The following is a 15,580-nucleotide window of genomic DNA, read 5'->3' on the forward strand; positions in this document are numbered from 1 at the left end:
GCTTAACATTAACGTCCTCTACAGTTGGTTGTAGGATGTGCAAAGGTGTCCCACTTTAAAGTTTTTGTCATGTAAATGTGATCTTTATGGGAGGTGCGCATCCAGGCAAGCAACGGAATAAACAAACTACATTTTTTAAGACTTTGAACGGCTCCAGGCAAAACATTTTAACTCCTGGCTCGTATGGAAGCTGTCAAGGTGTTGCGGCCGGGAGGTGCAGTGCGACTCTGACTGCTGACAATGTATCCTGCCTTCTTGTCTGTGCTGGAGCAGAGCTGAACTTGCACCTCTGGCCATCAAAAAAAAAGAAAAGGCAGCCCAAAGCCATGTGCCCCTGCATCTGCACCTTCAATAAATTAGAGCCCTGTTTCTCAAAATACACACGGTATGAACTGTTTCGTGGAAGGAAAGGTAAAAAGGCTTAGGCTGTTGTGTTAGACTACAATATTAGTTTAATTTTCGTGTAACAAAACCTGTCACTTCAAAATGCTTCAAGTGCAGCTACAACTGATAGCAGAGAAATGTCTGCAGTCTAAAACATAATCAATAAACTGCATCAGTGCTCATATTTATCAAGCATCTCAGAATCCCTCCTGGGAATTGTGCTGTATGACCCTTGACCTTTTCTTCAGAGTAGGACTTAAATACTGTAGAGTACTTAATTAATCCTGGTGGGATTTTTCACTCTTACAACACCTTAGAGCAAATAAAGACAAATAAACAATACTCAATCAAATAATGAGCAAAGAAAGGAGGGGAGTTATTAAGTAAGTTTTGGACACCTGCTCTCAATAAAGAGTTTTTTTTTTTTTTTTAAATTGATACCTCAAGGTCGGACTAAATGCCATCACATTCATAAAGAAACCACTGTAGGGGTGTCTTAATATATTGGTATTGACGATAACCGTGATATTTAAAAGGAAAATGTTGAAGTCATGTTAATAATGTGCATATAATAATACTGTGTAATTAGTCCAGTGCCTCTTAAGTCATTTTAATTTCTCTCCATTCTTGCTTTATCTCCACAAAGTTAAAGATTAATTTGACGGAGCATTATTATTAATATTTTCACATTTATTACAGATACTGCGATGATAATCAAGTTATGAAAATCTGATCATCTGCCAGCCTTAGACTGTTGTTTTAGATACATTTCATTGTTTCCAATTAAGTGTAAATTACAAGAGCTTGTTTGTTTTAATGCAACTGTAAACTCCTGCAGCACTCTGTGTTTTAATCTTGACAATGTAAGATGACTTTCCAAGGTTCACAAAGTTTGAAAAATGTTTTTAAATCAACGAAAATGGACAAAGTATGTGTAGTTAGGACTCGTTTCTTTCTTTGAGAAGCTTGGTAAATACAGGCTGATGTTTTAGTGCCAGCCCCACAGAATTAGAGGAACATTCACCAAAAAGGCAGACACACAGTAATAAGACTTTCATCAGCGCGAGCCTTAAGAGATCATAATGCGATGCTACCCAAAGACATGTCTCAAATTTCTCAAAGTTAGATAGTGTGGGTGTTTTAAGGAAATGCATGACATAAATTACTGAATAAGGGAATAGTGGTGCACTGGAAAAAAAACATTCAAGAAACCATTAAAATACTCTCAAAATCATGAAGTTACATCTGCACAGGTAATAATTCAAGGGGGATATTTTTTTTTAATTATTTATAAGGTGAACCTGCTAAGGATCAACGGGGCAAACACCTGTTTTGTATTCTAGCGTGCTGGTCATCTGTTCTTACTCTGTTGGACTGACACTGAGGATATACTGTAGCTTACCTGTGCTTGTAGAGGTAGAAGGCAAATCCAGACAGGATGAGGGCAAAGAAGGGAACTAAGATGGCTGCTGCCACAGAGCTGCTGTTAGTGTAGGGGTTGGATGGGTCCATTGCCATGGTTACAGGGCCTGGGGATACAGACACAGATGAACCCACACATCCATGAACACATAAACACCCATTTGTGCATGTGTAACAGAGGCTTCTTGTATTAGTAGTCTGTTGAGCTCTGCCTTTTCATGTTTACTCAGTCTGAAATTGAATTAAGTTTAAATTGAGAAAAACATTTCAATATTTTTTCAATTTGACTGAATATTTTAGTCTCACTTTCAGTGTGACATCAAGGCTGTATTGTTTGTTGGGGTTGTAATTGGTGCTGATGTTACGGACAGACCTACCTTGCCTTGTCAGATGGAACTTGCCGAAGTCTTTACTGTGAATGTGCCCCTGGTAGACAAACGTCTTCTGGTCTGATTCTGCAGTAACCTGAAAAACAAAGCAGTCAGTGTTCAGACTGTAGTCTGATCGTGGATAATAAGTCACCTCTGTGCATTCAGGACAGAGCTCTGATTCTCTGTCTGAACACGACTGGGCCTGACCCAACCACTGGGATCGGGCCATTATTCCCCCCAGCTTGAATCGGGCCTGGTCGGCGTATATTTTTTTTAATGATACTGGCAGCTCTTGTGCATAAATGGCAGGAGGGATTGCAGCTGAGGAGCAATATAGTGGAGCGCTGGTGGAGAGAGGTAGAGTGCGCGAGAGATGGATGTAAAACAAGAGAAAGAGAGGGAGAGGCAGCAAGGTGATTTGTTTGGCACTGTTTGCTTCTCCCTCCCCAGCAGTGGGGGAGATGTGCGTAATGGGCAGCCAACAGCGGTAATCTTCATCTGCGAGCGGCATCACCATGGATGGCCATGCACACTAGATGCACCGAGGGGCACGGCCCGCTCTGCCAACCCTGTTGTGCACGAGATGACAGACTACTGAAATAACAGAAGGAAGGGGAGATTGAGAGGTTTGATTAGAGCTCAAATTCAGGTGGAAGAGAGCTTTTTTTTTACCCTGGTTTCCTAAACTGTTGTTGAATTAGTACAGTTTAATAAAAGATCTTTGAACAGACAGTGGGAGATAATGTAAAAGTTCTTTCAGCATTAAAGGATTATGTCATGGAGACGCAAAGCGCAGCAGAATAAGTTAGTAATAGGATTTGACACAGAGGTAGTCAGTGTTATGCACGCTCAAACTTTACAAGAGCTTGCTCAAAGTTCAGTTCACATTGATTAAAATGAACAAGTTCATCTTCATAGTTCACAATGTGAATGTTTAAGTAAGTTCACAGTCAGAAAAAATAAACTAGTTTTCATTAATTTCTTCTGTTTTTGTGTTGTTTATAATAAAATAAAATCTTATCATCATTCACTTGCAGATATTTCTCAAAACTGCTCGGATGCTTCAACTCAATGTGTTATTTCAAATCTGTTGCTAATGTGGCTGACTTTCAGACTCACGGGCACAATTTGCATAAAAAATGTGACATTTTTGTTTGTTACTGATTTTTTTTATAAAAGTCCTTTCAATATTATATATGTATAATATAAACTGGCTTTAGCAGTGCTGGTAGCTGCATTGTCTGAATTACCAGATGCACTAGCCATGCCAGTGTTGTGTCAAAGTCTGCTCCCTCATCGAATAGTGTTTCCCTCCTGAGAAAATGCTTGGCACCCCCCTCCGTGGTTGGGTTAAGGAAAAGGTTTGGTTCAGATTTGTGTAGAGGGAAACACATATCAATGGGCATCAGCACCAGCAGGCCGGGAGCCATAAATCCTTGGGTGCCATAAAACAGTGTGTGAGCATCATTAAAAAGACTGAATGATGTTCCCGTTCATTAGTTGCAAACGGTTACGATCAGTTCACTCTTCACCGAAAACATGAGCACGTTCAGTGTTCATGCACAACACTGGAAGTAGAATGGTGGATGGTCTTAAACTCTATCGACCAAAACTACAGCAGGACGTTCCTGTGAAGGTATTTGTAAGGAAAGTGTGAAGAAGTGGCGTACAGATTAAACATAGGGTGTGTGACTACAGTAGATCAATGAATACTTCCTCCAGCAAATGTTATTATGTAAAAAGTAATGTTATTATCTTTTTCAATCAACCATTTAATGTATTTTAATTATTTAAAGCATTATGTGTGTCACTTTGTAAACACAAACAATTATTTTTTGGTATTTTACATTATGCCATCTAAATTTCAGTGCAAGGTTTTGCTCATCAACATTATCTCTCCACCTCTTTTACTCTCTCTCTCTCCTCTTCCTCTTTCCACCACCTCTTGTTTGGAAACTGAAGTTTTGCCCACAAATTGACAACCGAAATTTCCTCTTCAAACTGTAAAATGACTGTTTTTCAGGAATCACAACTCAGCCATAACCAGCCTGACTCTTCCCCTACCTCACTCTTTGTCATTCGCATGATAAATTGGCTGTCTATGTGCCTCCCTCCTTCCTTTCTTCCCTCTTACATCCTTTCATCTCCCATTCCTGCCTGCTACTATCTTTCACAATCTCCTCACTCGGTGTCTCCATTCCACACTCTCTCCTCCTCTGTCAGCAAGTCAAACAGGATCAGATTTTTAATCCATTACCCAAATGTACACATGATCTTCAGAAGTCACAGCTTCAAATATCACATCAAACTAAGTTAAAAAGTCTACATGGAGCATGGAAGTTGACTTTCTATGTGTATTTCTCTTTTTGTCTTTCCTTTGAAACACTTCTAGCATTCAACATCTTTGAATTTAAAGTAGGCGACTGAATACGTTCACAGTCTAAAGAAAATACCATTTATGCACATCAAGGAAGAATTATGAAAACACAGAGTAAATGTGCTATGAATCGACAATATCTGAGCCACACGTGTGGTTTCATGGGAAGTGACATGTTGAAACTATTTATTGGCCAGGCTGGTAACGTCCTTGAGTCTCTGCAGGACACCTTGAAACCTCACAGTGACAGCAAGGCTGTGTCTGCGATCACACCCTTGTTTATGCATTTACTACACCCTCTATAACAGACACTCAGCAGTGAGTTCATTATACCGTGGATTCATTTTTGATTACTTTTAGCAGCTTCAGCTAATGGTGATAATTTTAAGAAATAACTTAGTTCTTACACTTTTGTAATGAAAACAAAAGCTTCTTGGTAAACAGCATCATTCCTCTATTTGAGGAGACTTACAAAAGATGTTAATTAGCTTTAATTATATTCAAAATCTGTTTTGCATAATGAAACTGAGGATTTGTCTGGAATTTAAATACACCTCTTTCACAAGACCCTGTTCAGCACAGTAGTGGCTGTGGGCTGAGAAATGTGGTGTAGATGGTGCTGCCAGTGGAGGAAGAAGTACTCAGATCTTTAACTTGAGTAGAAGTAGCTATAGTACATTGTAAAAATACTCAGTGACAAATCAAAGAAGTAAAAGTACTCCTAATGCAGAATCTGTCCCATTTCAGAAAAATATTACTTTTTATATTATATCATATTACTGAATTATAATTAATATTTTCATTAATGTGTTCATTACTTTAATGTTGTAGATGGTAAAGGGGGGAGCTCATGTTAATTACTCTTTATACTGATGGGTAGTTTATCTATACCAGGGGTGTCAAACATACGGCCCGTGGGCCAGAACCGGCCCGCCAAAGGGTCCAATCTGGCCCACTCAATAAATTTGCTAAGTGAGAAAATTGCAGAGACGTCATTAATTCCACTTTTTCAATTAAATACACTGTTATTCCTATTTGTCCAAATTATCCAGTTCCTATTTCATCACAGAAGTAAATGGGAAGCCAGTTTGCTTGGTATGCTCACAGCACCGTTCAGTGCTCAAGAAATATTATATAAGCAGCACTATCAAACTCATTGGAGTAAAAAGCTAGCTACATTATTGAAATACACAAAATAGTATCAGCATCAAGGCCACACTCATATGGTGAGTTTGCTGGAAATTAAATTGCACTTATTTTTCTTTCATTCTTTATTTAGCCTTCATCTTAGGCTGTCCATCACTTGTTTTGTAAATGGATTTCTCATTAATTGTGAATGTTTTCAGGATGTAAGCTGTAACGTTACTTCTTCACACTAAAAGAAAGGGACAAATACAAAGGCTTTCTTATTTACAGGTTATTATGCAATGGTTTTACTGGTCCGGCCTACTTGAGATCATATTGGGCTGTATGTGGCCCAATAACTAAAATGAGTTTGACACCTCTGATCTATACTAATTAATCATCACAGATTTGTAGAAGTAGAAGTATAAAGTAGCAGAAAATGGAAATACTCAAGTACCTTACAATTGTACTTAAAAGTACAGTTACTAACTTCTATCAAATTTTTTTTTTCATAATCATTTAAACTGTCACAATATTCACACAGCATTAAATGAAACAATATAATATGTGAAAAAAAATCATAATCCTCTACCTACTCTATTGCCTTGTAGCATCTCTAATGGCCTCACTGCAGGTGAACAAAAACAACAAATCAGAGCTGAGGAGTCTCTGAAGCAGCTGTCAATCATGTCGATCACTGCTTGGGAACTGCTGTCAAACTGTCAGACTATCCACGCTGATCAAATACGAATCAAGAATCTGTTACTGTATTGCCAATTTCTTGTCTGAAATGTTTTCAGAAACATATGGCCGCCATGTCGGATACAGTTGAACGGAGTACCAAGCACCACCCACCAGTTAGACACTTTCTCATTTTACAGCTAAACAGTACACTAAAATATGTTTCTGAAAACATTTGAGGTGAGAAATAGGCAGTGTAGTAACATAAACAATGCTGTTTAGTTTGACAGTTTGACAGCAGTTCATGGAGCAACTGACATGATTGACGGTTGCGTTAGAGACTCCTCGGCTCTCATTGGTTGTTGCTGCTGCGCTGCGCCGCCGCAATCTGATTCCAGTGAATGCCATTAGAGGCAGTAGGAAGAGGAGGAGGAACATGATTTTCTTCTGTCTCATGTGCCGTTTTCAGAATACGCAAATTTATTTTCATAAAAGTTACCAACCATAACTTTAAGTACAGTACTTAAGTGCAAGTATTTAATTACTTTGCACCACTTTGTGCTTCATTATTGTTACAGAGGGCAGTGATATTGACACTGTGATATTGATTTTGATTAATAATAAAGAGATATGTAAAAACATTTATTTAAAAAAGCGTGATAGAGAAAAATAAGAGGCAGTTTGTCTTACATATCCATCCATGGCCCAGTTGTCGTTTTTGAACTTGCTGTAGTAATGCTCTGTCGGCCCCTTCACCTGGTAGACCTTCAATAGCAGCTGGTTTTCCTCTGACTTGTAGGTACCTGGATGAATGAATAAGCAGGGAAAAGAATGGGGTTAGTGTTTGAACCTGGTGTAATTTAAATAGCAGCCACTTAACTTTTAATTTGTGTTGACATTTAACAGTAAAAAAGAGAAAGACATTGAGGCACAGGTACCATGGGAGGTTGACAAACAGAAAGACAGATAGACAGGCTGGTAGGCACACAGACAGACAGGTTGACTGACAAATAGAGAAAAGGAGACACTTTGACATTTTGAATTATCATACTCTATTTCCTTCACCAAGCAACTGACACATTACTGGGGAGAAAGTGACATTTACCCTTCAGCTACATGTCTTTACTTGGTTAACTATAGTGCCAACACGGAAACTGTTGCTGTTCAATATGACAAGTCCATGTAAGAAAAATATCACAGATTCAAAAATGAAATCATTTTATACACTGCCTCCTACCTGCTGAAAATCTTTCATGACCTCGGGATCAACCTGAACTATTGATTGTGAAATGTCAAAACATACATGAGTGTCAGACAGCTTTTCTCCGTTGCTATTTTGGAGGCTTTCACTCAAGAGTGCAGCCTAACCTGTTTGTTAAGCTGCCAGCCATTTTCATACAATATACTCCATGTATCTGGAGTACATTAGAATAAAAAATACATCATATGCACAAGAGCACTGCTGCGGGAGGTTGTGTTGCTCAGGTAATAATTTGGCCTTTCAGAGTGGTGTGGTGATTCTGCAGATGAATTGGTGTAGAGGGGCTCAGGCACACAACTTGTCAGGTGGTTCATAATTCCCACCAGTTCCACTGCATGTTATATTAATGCTCCAGCACAAAATCATTTCTTTCTGCCCTGCAGACTGTGAATGTTTATAAAAATTTCAATGTACCTAGGTGCAATATAGGGAATTGCACCAATTTCAACATAGATATTAGCAGTTCTCTGCTAATAAGTGTAAATGAAAGCTGGATCTTTATCAACCTGGTGTGTACTTACACCTACAGAGGTGCTTCCAGCTGTGTTTTTACACTGCATTTAAAGTCTGTAAATCTTCAACATCTGGAATGTGACTGCTCTTTAACCTCACTGAAAACAAAGATGCTGTTGTGATGCTCTTTTGCAGTTAGGTCAATTTTATTTTCATTATTTTTATTTTCAAAGATTTAAAGGTCCCATATTGTGAAGTCAGACTGCCATATATCTTTTTTAATATAAAGCAAGTATAGGAGCCATAAACACTGTGAAAGTATCAAAATCCTCAATCCCTATAGAAATGGACACAGTCCATATTCAGACACTGTGCCTTTAAACATGCCGTCGGGACTTCTGTGAAGCAGTGATGTCACAACTATACTATGTAGACAGAAAAAGAAACATTTGAAATTGTTCCCTTTGTATTTCCTGACATAATTTTTTGCAGTGTATGTGAATGGCATCAGCTGACAGGAAGTAAACATGGACCCAAGCCTAGCAATGCAATTCCAGTAAGACCTTTGATAAACACAGAAAGCACTGCTACAGTGCCATTACAGTCATTCCCCCCAGTGCAAGGACGGTGCAGAGATGCTTAGAGCACAGATGTGGGAGACCCGACAACACTGACCAATCAGAGCAGACTGGGCTTTTTTGGGATGAGAGGCACCTGCTAAAACGGAGCGTTTCAGGCAGAGGTTGAAGAAAGGTATATTCAGGCAGACAGTGTGAGAAAAATAATGTGTTTTTTGACCATTAAAGCATGTAAACATGTTATAGTAGAAACCCAAAATACAAGTATGAACCTGAAAATGAGCACAATATGGGACCTTTAAACAACAACAGGTCTTTTGTGAGGTTCCTCAGAGTAAAATTAATTAGAGTCACTCTTAATCATATCAGTGTTTTCCTTTACCTGACAGTCTAATTGACACTCCGCTGGTTTCCAGTAATGTGACGTTAACTCTGCCACTGGAAGTGTTGAAGTCAGTAACTGTGAATGTGGTGGCTTGTCTTTTCCCTAGGTACTCGTAAAAGCCGCTCCACTCAGAGTTTGGAGAGAACACATCCACTGGAACTGTAATGGAGACACAGAAGCAAAAAACAACAAGACATTTAAAAGACAAGTTAAAAGGATTACCCCCTTGTTTTAAGTGAGGAAACAAACAAAACACATCTATCTCTTGTTCCTTTGTAATTTACTGCTGCAGTGGGTTAGTCTCTGGCTGTCTGAATCCCACACTTAAAAATATGACTTACTCAAAAATCAGCAGCCTCAATAGTGCTGCAAAAAAAACTTTGGTCTTTGTCTCTGGTGTTAGTCTCTGCTTGCTGGTTCCCCTATATTGATTATGAAATCCTGCTTCAAACTTACAAGCTATTACATGGTATTGCACCTGAAAGCTTTCACTGATTTATTTACTTCTACTGAGTCTTAGTCCTATAAATCTGAACTGCTTGCCCTGACAGTAGACCCTTGTAGTCAACACTCCCTACAACCTCCTACCACAATAGCTATTCCTCTCTGGGAAACACTTTGTGCCAATCCTGTTTATTAAAAAACTTATTAAAAAACAAGCTGCCAAGGAAATGTGCAAGTGCAATAAGTATAAATAGGAAGTCTGTGGTTTAGATACTACAATGTGTGCTGTAGTTGTTTATTCTGCATACCTCGAATCTTGTTCTTCTGGACATCTGACTCTCCTCTGCCTTTGGGATTGACCTTCACTCCAACTGAAACATAAAACAGCATTAAGTTTAGTTTAGCTCATTTGCTGGTTAAGTTTATTGATAGTATATGTGGTATAACAAGGCTGTAGCCATGGAGTCAACACTGGGGGACCAAATCTGATGAAGGCATCTAGAGTCCAGGTTCCCATCCCCCCAAACATTTGTAAACTCTTTTTCTGGTACATTAAATTATTTATCATGAGCAAGTACCGTATACTATAATCAATGAAAGCTATTATTGTCTATAGATGCAGAACAACATACATGACTGACACTTTACTGAGACTTGATGTGGGCTACTTGACAAATATAACACAATAAAGACACTAACAGTTGAAAACGCCTGTATTGTCTTCATTTCATTTTTGCGTTTGGTTCTGGGTGAGAAAAAGGACATGCAGGTTGGACTGCAAGTGTTGGATGATAAAAATATAAAAATAAAATAAGAGTAACAATATTTTTTTTGATGTTTTAAAGTTTCCATCCTCTGATTGCTGGCTTTGTGTGTTGGTTCTGTCTCCTGCGCCAGCTTGAGTATGAGAGCTGCTTCAATCAGGTGCATTACTAACAGGCATGTTAACTGTGGAGATTTGCTGCTCATTATTATGACAATAAGCAAAAACAATATTCATTTCATTTGTCTTTCCTGAATTACCTTCATTTTGAAATATATCATCCTAGTCTCACATGTATGAAATGTCCCAGAATGATCACTTTAAACATGATTCCTAAACAAATTAATGACACAGCACATGGTTATTATAGGATCTGCGGTTCTGGTTGGGCTGCGGATCTGGTGTCAGCAGGTTGAGTTGGGTTGCAGAACTAATTTGCCACGTGCGGGTACAGTATTGCACGTCTTGGTTCCAGTTCCTAGACAGATCATGTGATTTGTTCCTCAACAACTGGACCCATGCAGGACTCTACCCTGAGCACCATCATACAAGATTCAAGATTATTTTCTGTGTGCTCATACAAGTGTACTAGGCCACTGGAATTCTTGCACACGTTGCTGGTTGAATGTGTGGCTAATCAACTGCAGGTAACTCAGCTGTGATAGCTAACATTGGTGATGGCTGATTGATCAGCACTCATAAATAGGCCTGTTAAAACCACAGGCAGAACTACAGCACTACTGTAAACTAGAACTGGTGGTTAAAATAATGGTAATTTGATAAATTTATTTATGATTATGATCACATTTGCTAATGATCATTTATTATTATTTTCTGAGTTTTGGCGTTCCACAAACAAAACCTGGAGGTATTCACAGCTACCCACCCCTTTTCTTGGGCAGTAAGTATGTTTAAAAAAAAAAAAAAATCACCCCAGCACTCATGACAGGCAAAAAAAACCCCATCACCCCAGCACTCATGATAGGCCTGAGGCTGATTCACGAGAGCACAGCAATAATATCTGGATGATAATCTGTATTTATCTTAAACCACATGGGATTATGACATCCAGTTTAAATTCGAGCCTCAACATCAGCCCATTTCATTCAAGCGGTGCATTTTCAAGATAGGATCTGAATACCTTTACAGAGCGGGGGTTTACCCGACCATCTCCCATCACTTTTGCAGGTTCTGTGCTCCGATCCCCCTGCCAGATAGAAACCGTCTTGACAGGTGTAGATCAGCGTATATCCCAAGGTAGGCAGGTCCATAGATCGAACATCTACATTACTGGGGGTCTCTGGCTGTCTGCATGAATGGGCTGAGTGACAGGGAGGAAAAGAGGAAAATAAATACAGAGGTAAAACTGACACTGTGTTCCTCTCCGTCAAACCAAAATAAGTACTGAGTAAAATGCAACATAAACATCTATGCAACACTCATCAGTAACATTAAAAAGAGATGAATTATAACACACAATATAAGGACAATGATATTAGTACACACGGTACCTATGCACTCAGGTTGAGTTCCACTCCAGGTTAGATTTTCTAGGCACGTTCTTGTGGTGGAGCCAAGGATGTGATAGTTCTTGCGGCACTTGAAGGAAATCTTACTGCCAACCTACATGATGTAAAAACAATAAAAATTCCTCTTATCTGCTGTTGACCCTGTAGCTTTTTGACCTGCCTGAGTTGTTGTTGAATTAAAAATTAAAAAGAAAAACTTTTACTGACCCCTCAACTCACTGCTGCTAACTCTTTTAATGTAAAAAAAAAAAACAAAAAACACCAGCCTTTATCATATTGTCTCTTTTAGTGGATGTGATATTGCTGCTTGTGCATAACACTGGTGGCGGCCCCCCTCCTATCTTTGAAGAGACGTCAGGGGAAATATGATATGTGGTTAATATCCAATTATACTTCCACAAATTGAAGGATTTGCATGTTTGTTTAACTTCCATTAACACCAATATATTCCATCAACAGGTTCTTATCTGTGCTCCAGACAGTCTGGTCTCTAAGATGACAGGAATATTTGTCATCCGTGAAGTCCTGCTTTAAAAAAAACTGGGTGCCTTTACTTTTAACCTGTCACACACACTGTCCACATGTCATGTGTTCCACGGGCTCTTGTTTTCCAACTGAGGAACTCTGCAAACATTAGGCCCACTGCATCTCAGATGGAGTTTATTATTCATGCATGTAGTCATCCTGCTTGTGTTAATGCAACTCCTTTTGTTCTTGCCTCTGTGCATTCGCGGATCATGTAAAAGTGGTAGAATACCACTGCTATTTTTTGACATAATATACTCATCTTTACTTTGTTTACATGCCTCCTCATCACTTTAGATTTTAAGGGAAGAAACATGACCTACTTACCAACTAAACTCTGCAATTTAATTTTAACAATCAAAATACAACTGATGTAATTCTCACCTGAAAGCCCTGGCCCATGACCGGGATACCATAGGCTGGAGTTCCTGGGTCACGACAGTTGTTGAAGGCTGGGTCTACATACGAACACACAGACAGGCATTATATGCATTCAAGTTTTTACAATGGTTTTCCAAGTCAAAGAAGCAGTCTGACATTTCATACGCACTATAATCTTACTGATGTTCTCAGCACAGTCTTTAAGCTGCAGTCAACTTTTAACACTCATTCCACTGCGATCAGCATTGTGCAGCAGAGCCTCAGCAATATCACAGTGCATCATATTCAACGAACTTAGCCTACAATATATTTTGTGAGTAAAGCCTTCATCTGCAAAGTAAGCCGTGGGTACAGACAAATGCACTGAAGTAGAAAGGACAATATTTCCCTCTGTAATGTAGTTCAGTAAAGGTATAAACAACAACATTCTACGGTAAAGTATTAGTACTGCAGAAATTCAACACAGTGGAATAATTTATTTGATGTTCTTTGTTACTTTCCAGCTTAGTACTTAATGTGCAGGAAAAGGGACTGACATCATGCAGTAACAATTGTGAAAGGACAAAAATTGAATTAAATATTGGTCCGGGCATATGGTCACCATCACGAACACAAGACTGTGTTCAATGTCAGCTCCAACATAATATAATAATAATAATTCTGCTTTTCCCTCCATATCTGCCAACACTCCCGATTTACATGGGAGTCTCCCTATTTTTAACCCTTTCTCTGGCCCTGCTCCCGATTGGTAATTTCTCCCGCTTTTCTCCCGATTTCATAGTGATATGAGTCAAATTGGTGTTTCGTGTGTTGTAGTACCTGGCAACCCAACCCAAATGGCCCCGCCCGACGTGCTGTGCGTGACTGCGCACATTCAAGCTCACGTCCATGCCCAAGCTCGAGGCGGAACATTACAAACTGAAAATGAATGAAACGGCTCCCAAAAAGAAGAAGTATGCATCGAAATTTCAGCCTGCTTGGTACCAGACCTTTCCTTTTCTAGTCGCTAGCCACGTCAGCAAGTACCACGCGTTTTGCAAGCTATGTCAGGCCGACTTTAGTGGGGAACACGGCGGCGAAAACGACGTTAGCAAACACGCTAACTGCAGCAAACACACGCACGCAGTGGAGGCACAGAGAGGAACTGCTAACATCGGCTCATTCTTGCTGAGAGGTGTGTCGGAGGCACAAACACACACACACACACACACACACACACACACACACACACACCGTCTGATGGAGGTGTGGGGTTTAGAGACTTTACTTCACTCTGAATTTGTTGACAGCATTGTTTTGTTGTTGTTTTGTTGTTATTACTTTTCAACATGTTTGCCTTCAAGCAGACTGTAGGTATTCCTGGCAATGATGGCTCCTCAACACAACACACACTCACACAATGTTTGCACTTGCACTTAACACACATTTTGTGATGTACACTGCAGCACATTTCATTGTAACAATGGATATTATTATTATTTAAGGCTCATTAAAAGTCATTTTGTTTATATATTTGTATTTATTGTATTCATTTGTGGTGTAGGGTTATATGGGCCCATGTGAATACAATAAATACAAATATGTAAACAAAATGACTTTTAATGAGCCTTAAATAATAATAATATCCACTGTTACAATGCCCCCAGGCGGGGATTCCAACCATCCAGCCATTCCAACCATTACCCCAGAAAATCTCCCTCTTTTTCGCAGCCCACTGTTGGCAGGTATGTCCCTCTGATTTTTATAATTTATTGCAAAATAAGCTTCATGCTTTCTGAACTGAAAAAGACTGAATATCACTTCAAAAAATAGAGGGCTGCTTTCCGAGATACGATCTTTACAGAAATCAAATGCTGACATCAAAACTACACAGCTCATCTATTGATTAGATAATATCTCCAGCTCTATGTGCACAGGAATACTAATGCTAAAATGTGCACAAGAATAAATGCCACAATCTTGTTTACCAAAAATCTGATGTCACACAATTTTATTCATAACTTGATGAAATGGTTTCCTTTGCAGTAAACAAAATGTCTTTTCCTCAAAATTACGGAAAGAGTGTAATGTGTAAAATTTCAAAGATTTACATAAACATTCTTTCAATTTATGCAGGTTTTTCTGTGTGTGATGAATAAAGGTATTAGAAGCTGATGATTATGTTTTTCACAATAAGGCTTTCTGCTGTGAAACAACTTAATTTACAGCCAAGTTAGGGCACAATTAAAGCTTAGAAATGCAATGTGACATCACACCACAGTGTAACATTTCTTGCAGAAAGTTCATGTACCATGGTATGTTCTACAGCTAAGGTCTAGAGTTGTAGTTATAATTTATTTTATTTGATATGTACATCACAGTAGCACTACAACTGTACATTTATGCACAAGAACCAGCTGCACTGTGTTTTATGTTTGTGGTGAAATGCCAATTTGCAACATCTGTCCACAGGAGACTTGTTAAAAGTTAAAAGAGAGAAAAACAGAAAAAAATACATCCACATATCCACACATAGAGCTGCATCTACTCAAAATACAAAACACAAGTTTGTCGATGGGGATAATAGGTGTAAGAACAATATTGTTTTTCTTTTAGCCATGATTTAAGATGACTATTATCATGGGAGCACGGTGCTTACATTTTGGAAACTGGCACACACACTTGTATTGTGTTTGAGGGCAAAAGTTATTTTATTAAAGTTTAATTACCTATGCAGGCTGGTTGTTGGCCACTCCAAGTCCCATCAGCTTGACAGACTCTGGAGGCGGAGCCTACCAGCATGTAGGGAGTGTGGCAGTAGAACCTGACCTCAGCCCTGTATTGGAAAAATAAATAAATAAATCACACACAAAAAAAATAACAAAAAGGTTACAAGTGATAATAAAATATAGCCTCAGCATT

The 15,580-nt window shown here is 38.9% G+C and overlaps 1 protein-coding gene across 2 annotated transcripts in view; it reads right to left on the reverse strand.

Moving 5' to 3' along the window:
* The window catches only part of LOC117260150 (CUB and sushi domain-containing protein 1-like), a 529,510-nt gene that overhangs the window by 5,453 nt on the left and 508,477 nt on the right, over positions 1-15,580 (reverse strand). For both annotated transcript variants that reach the window (XM_078176328.1, XM_078176324.1), the window contains exons 65-73: positions 15,388-15,494; positions 12,683-12,756; positions 11,756-11,867; positions 11,386-11,565; positions 9,790-9,852; positions 9,035-9,196; positions 7,051-7,163; positions 2,184-2,271; positions 1,787-1,913 (exon numbers count right to left, since the gene is read on the reverse strand). In XM_078176328.1, coding sequence (XP_078032454.1) covers positions 1,787-1,913; positions 2,184-2,271; positions 7,051-7,163; positions 9,035-9,196; positions 9,790-9,852; positions 11,386-11,565; positions 11,756-11,867; positions 12,683-12,756; positions 15,388-15,494 — 1,026 coding nt within the window. The remainder of the gene's footprint in view (positions 1-1,786; positions 1,914-2,183; positions 2,272-7,050; positions 7,164-9,034; positions 9,197-9,789; positions 9,853-11,385; positions 11,566-11,755; positions 11,868-12,682; positions 12,757-15,387; positions 15,495-15,580) is intronic.

This window comes from Epinephelus lanceolatus, chromosome 2 (genome assembly GCF_041903045.1).
Source record: "Epinephelus lanceolatus isolate andai-2023 chromosome 2, ASM4190304v1, whole genome shotgun sequence".
Lineage (NCBI taxonomy): Eukaryota > Metazoa > Chordata > Actinopteri > Perciformes > Serranidae > Epinephelus > Epinephelus lanceolatus.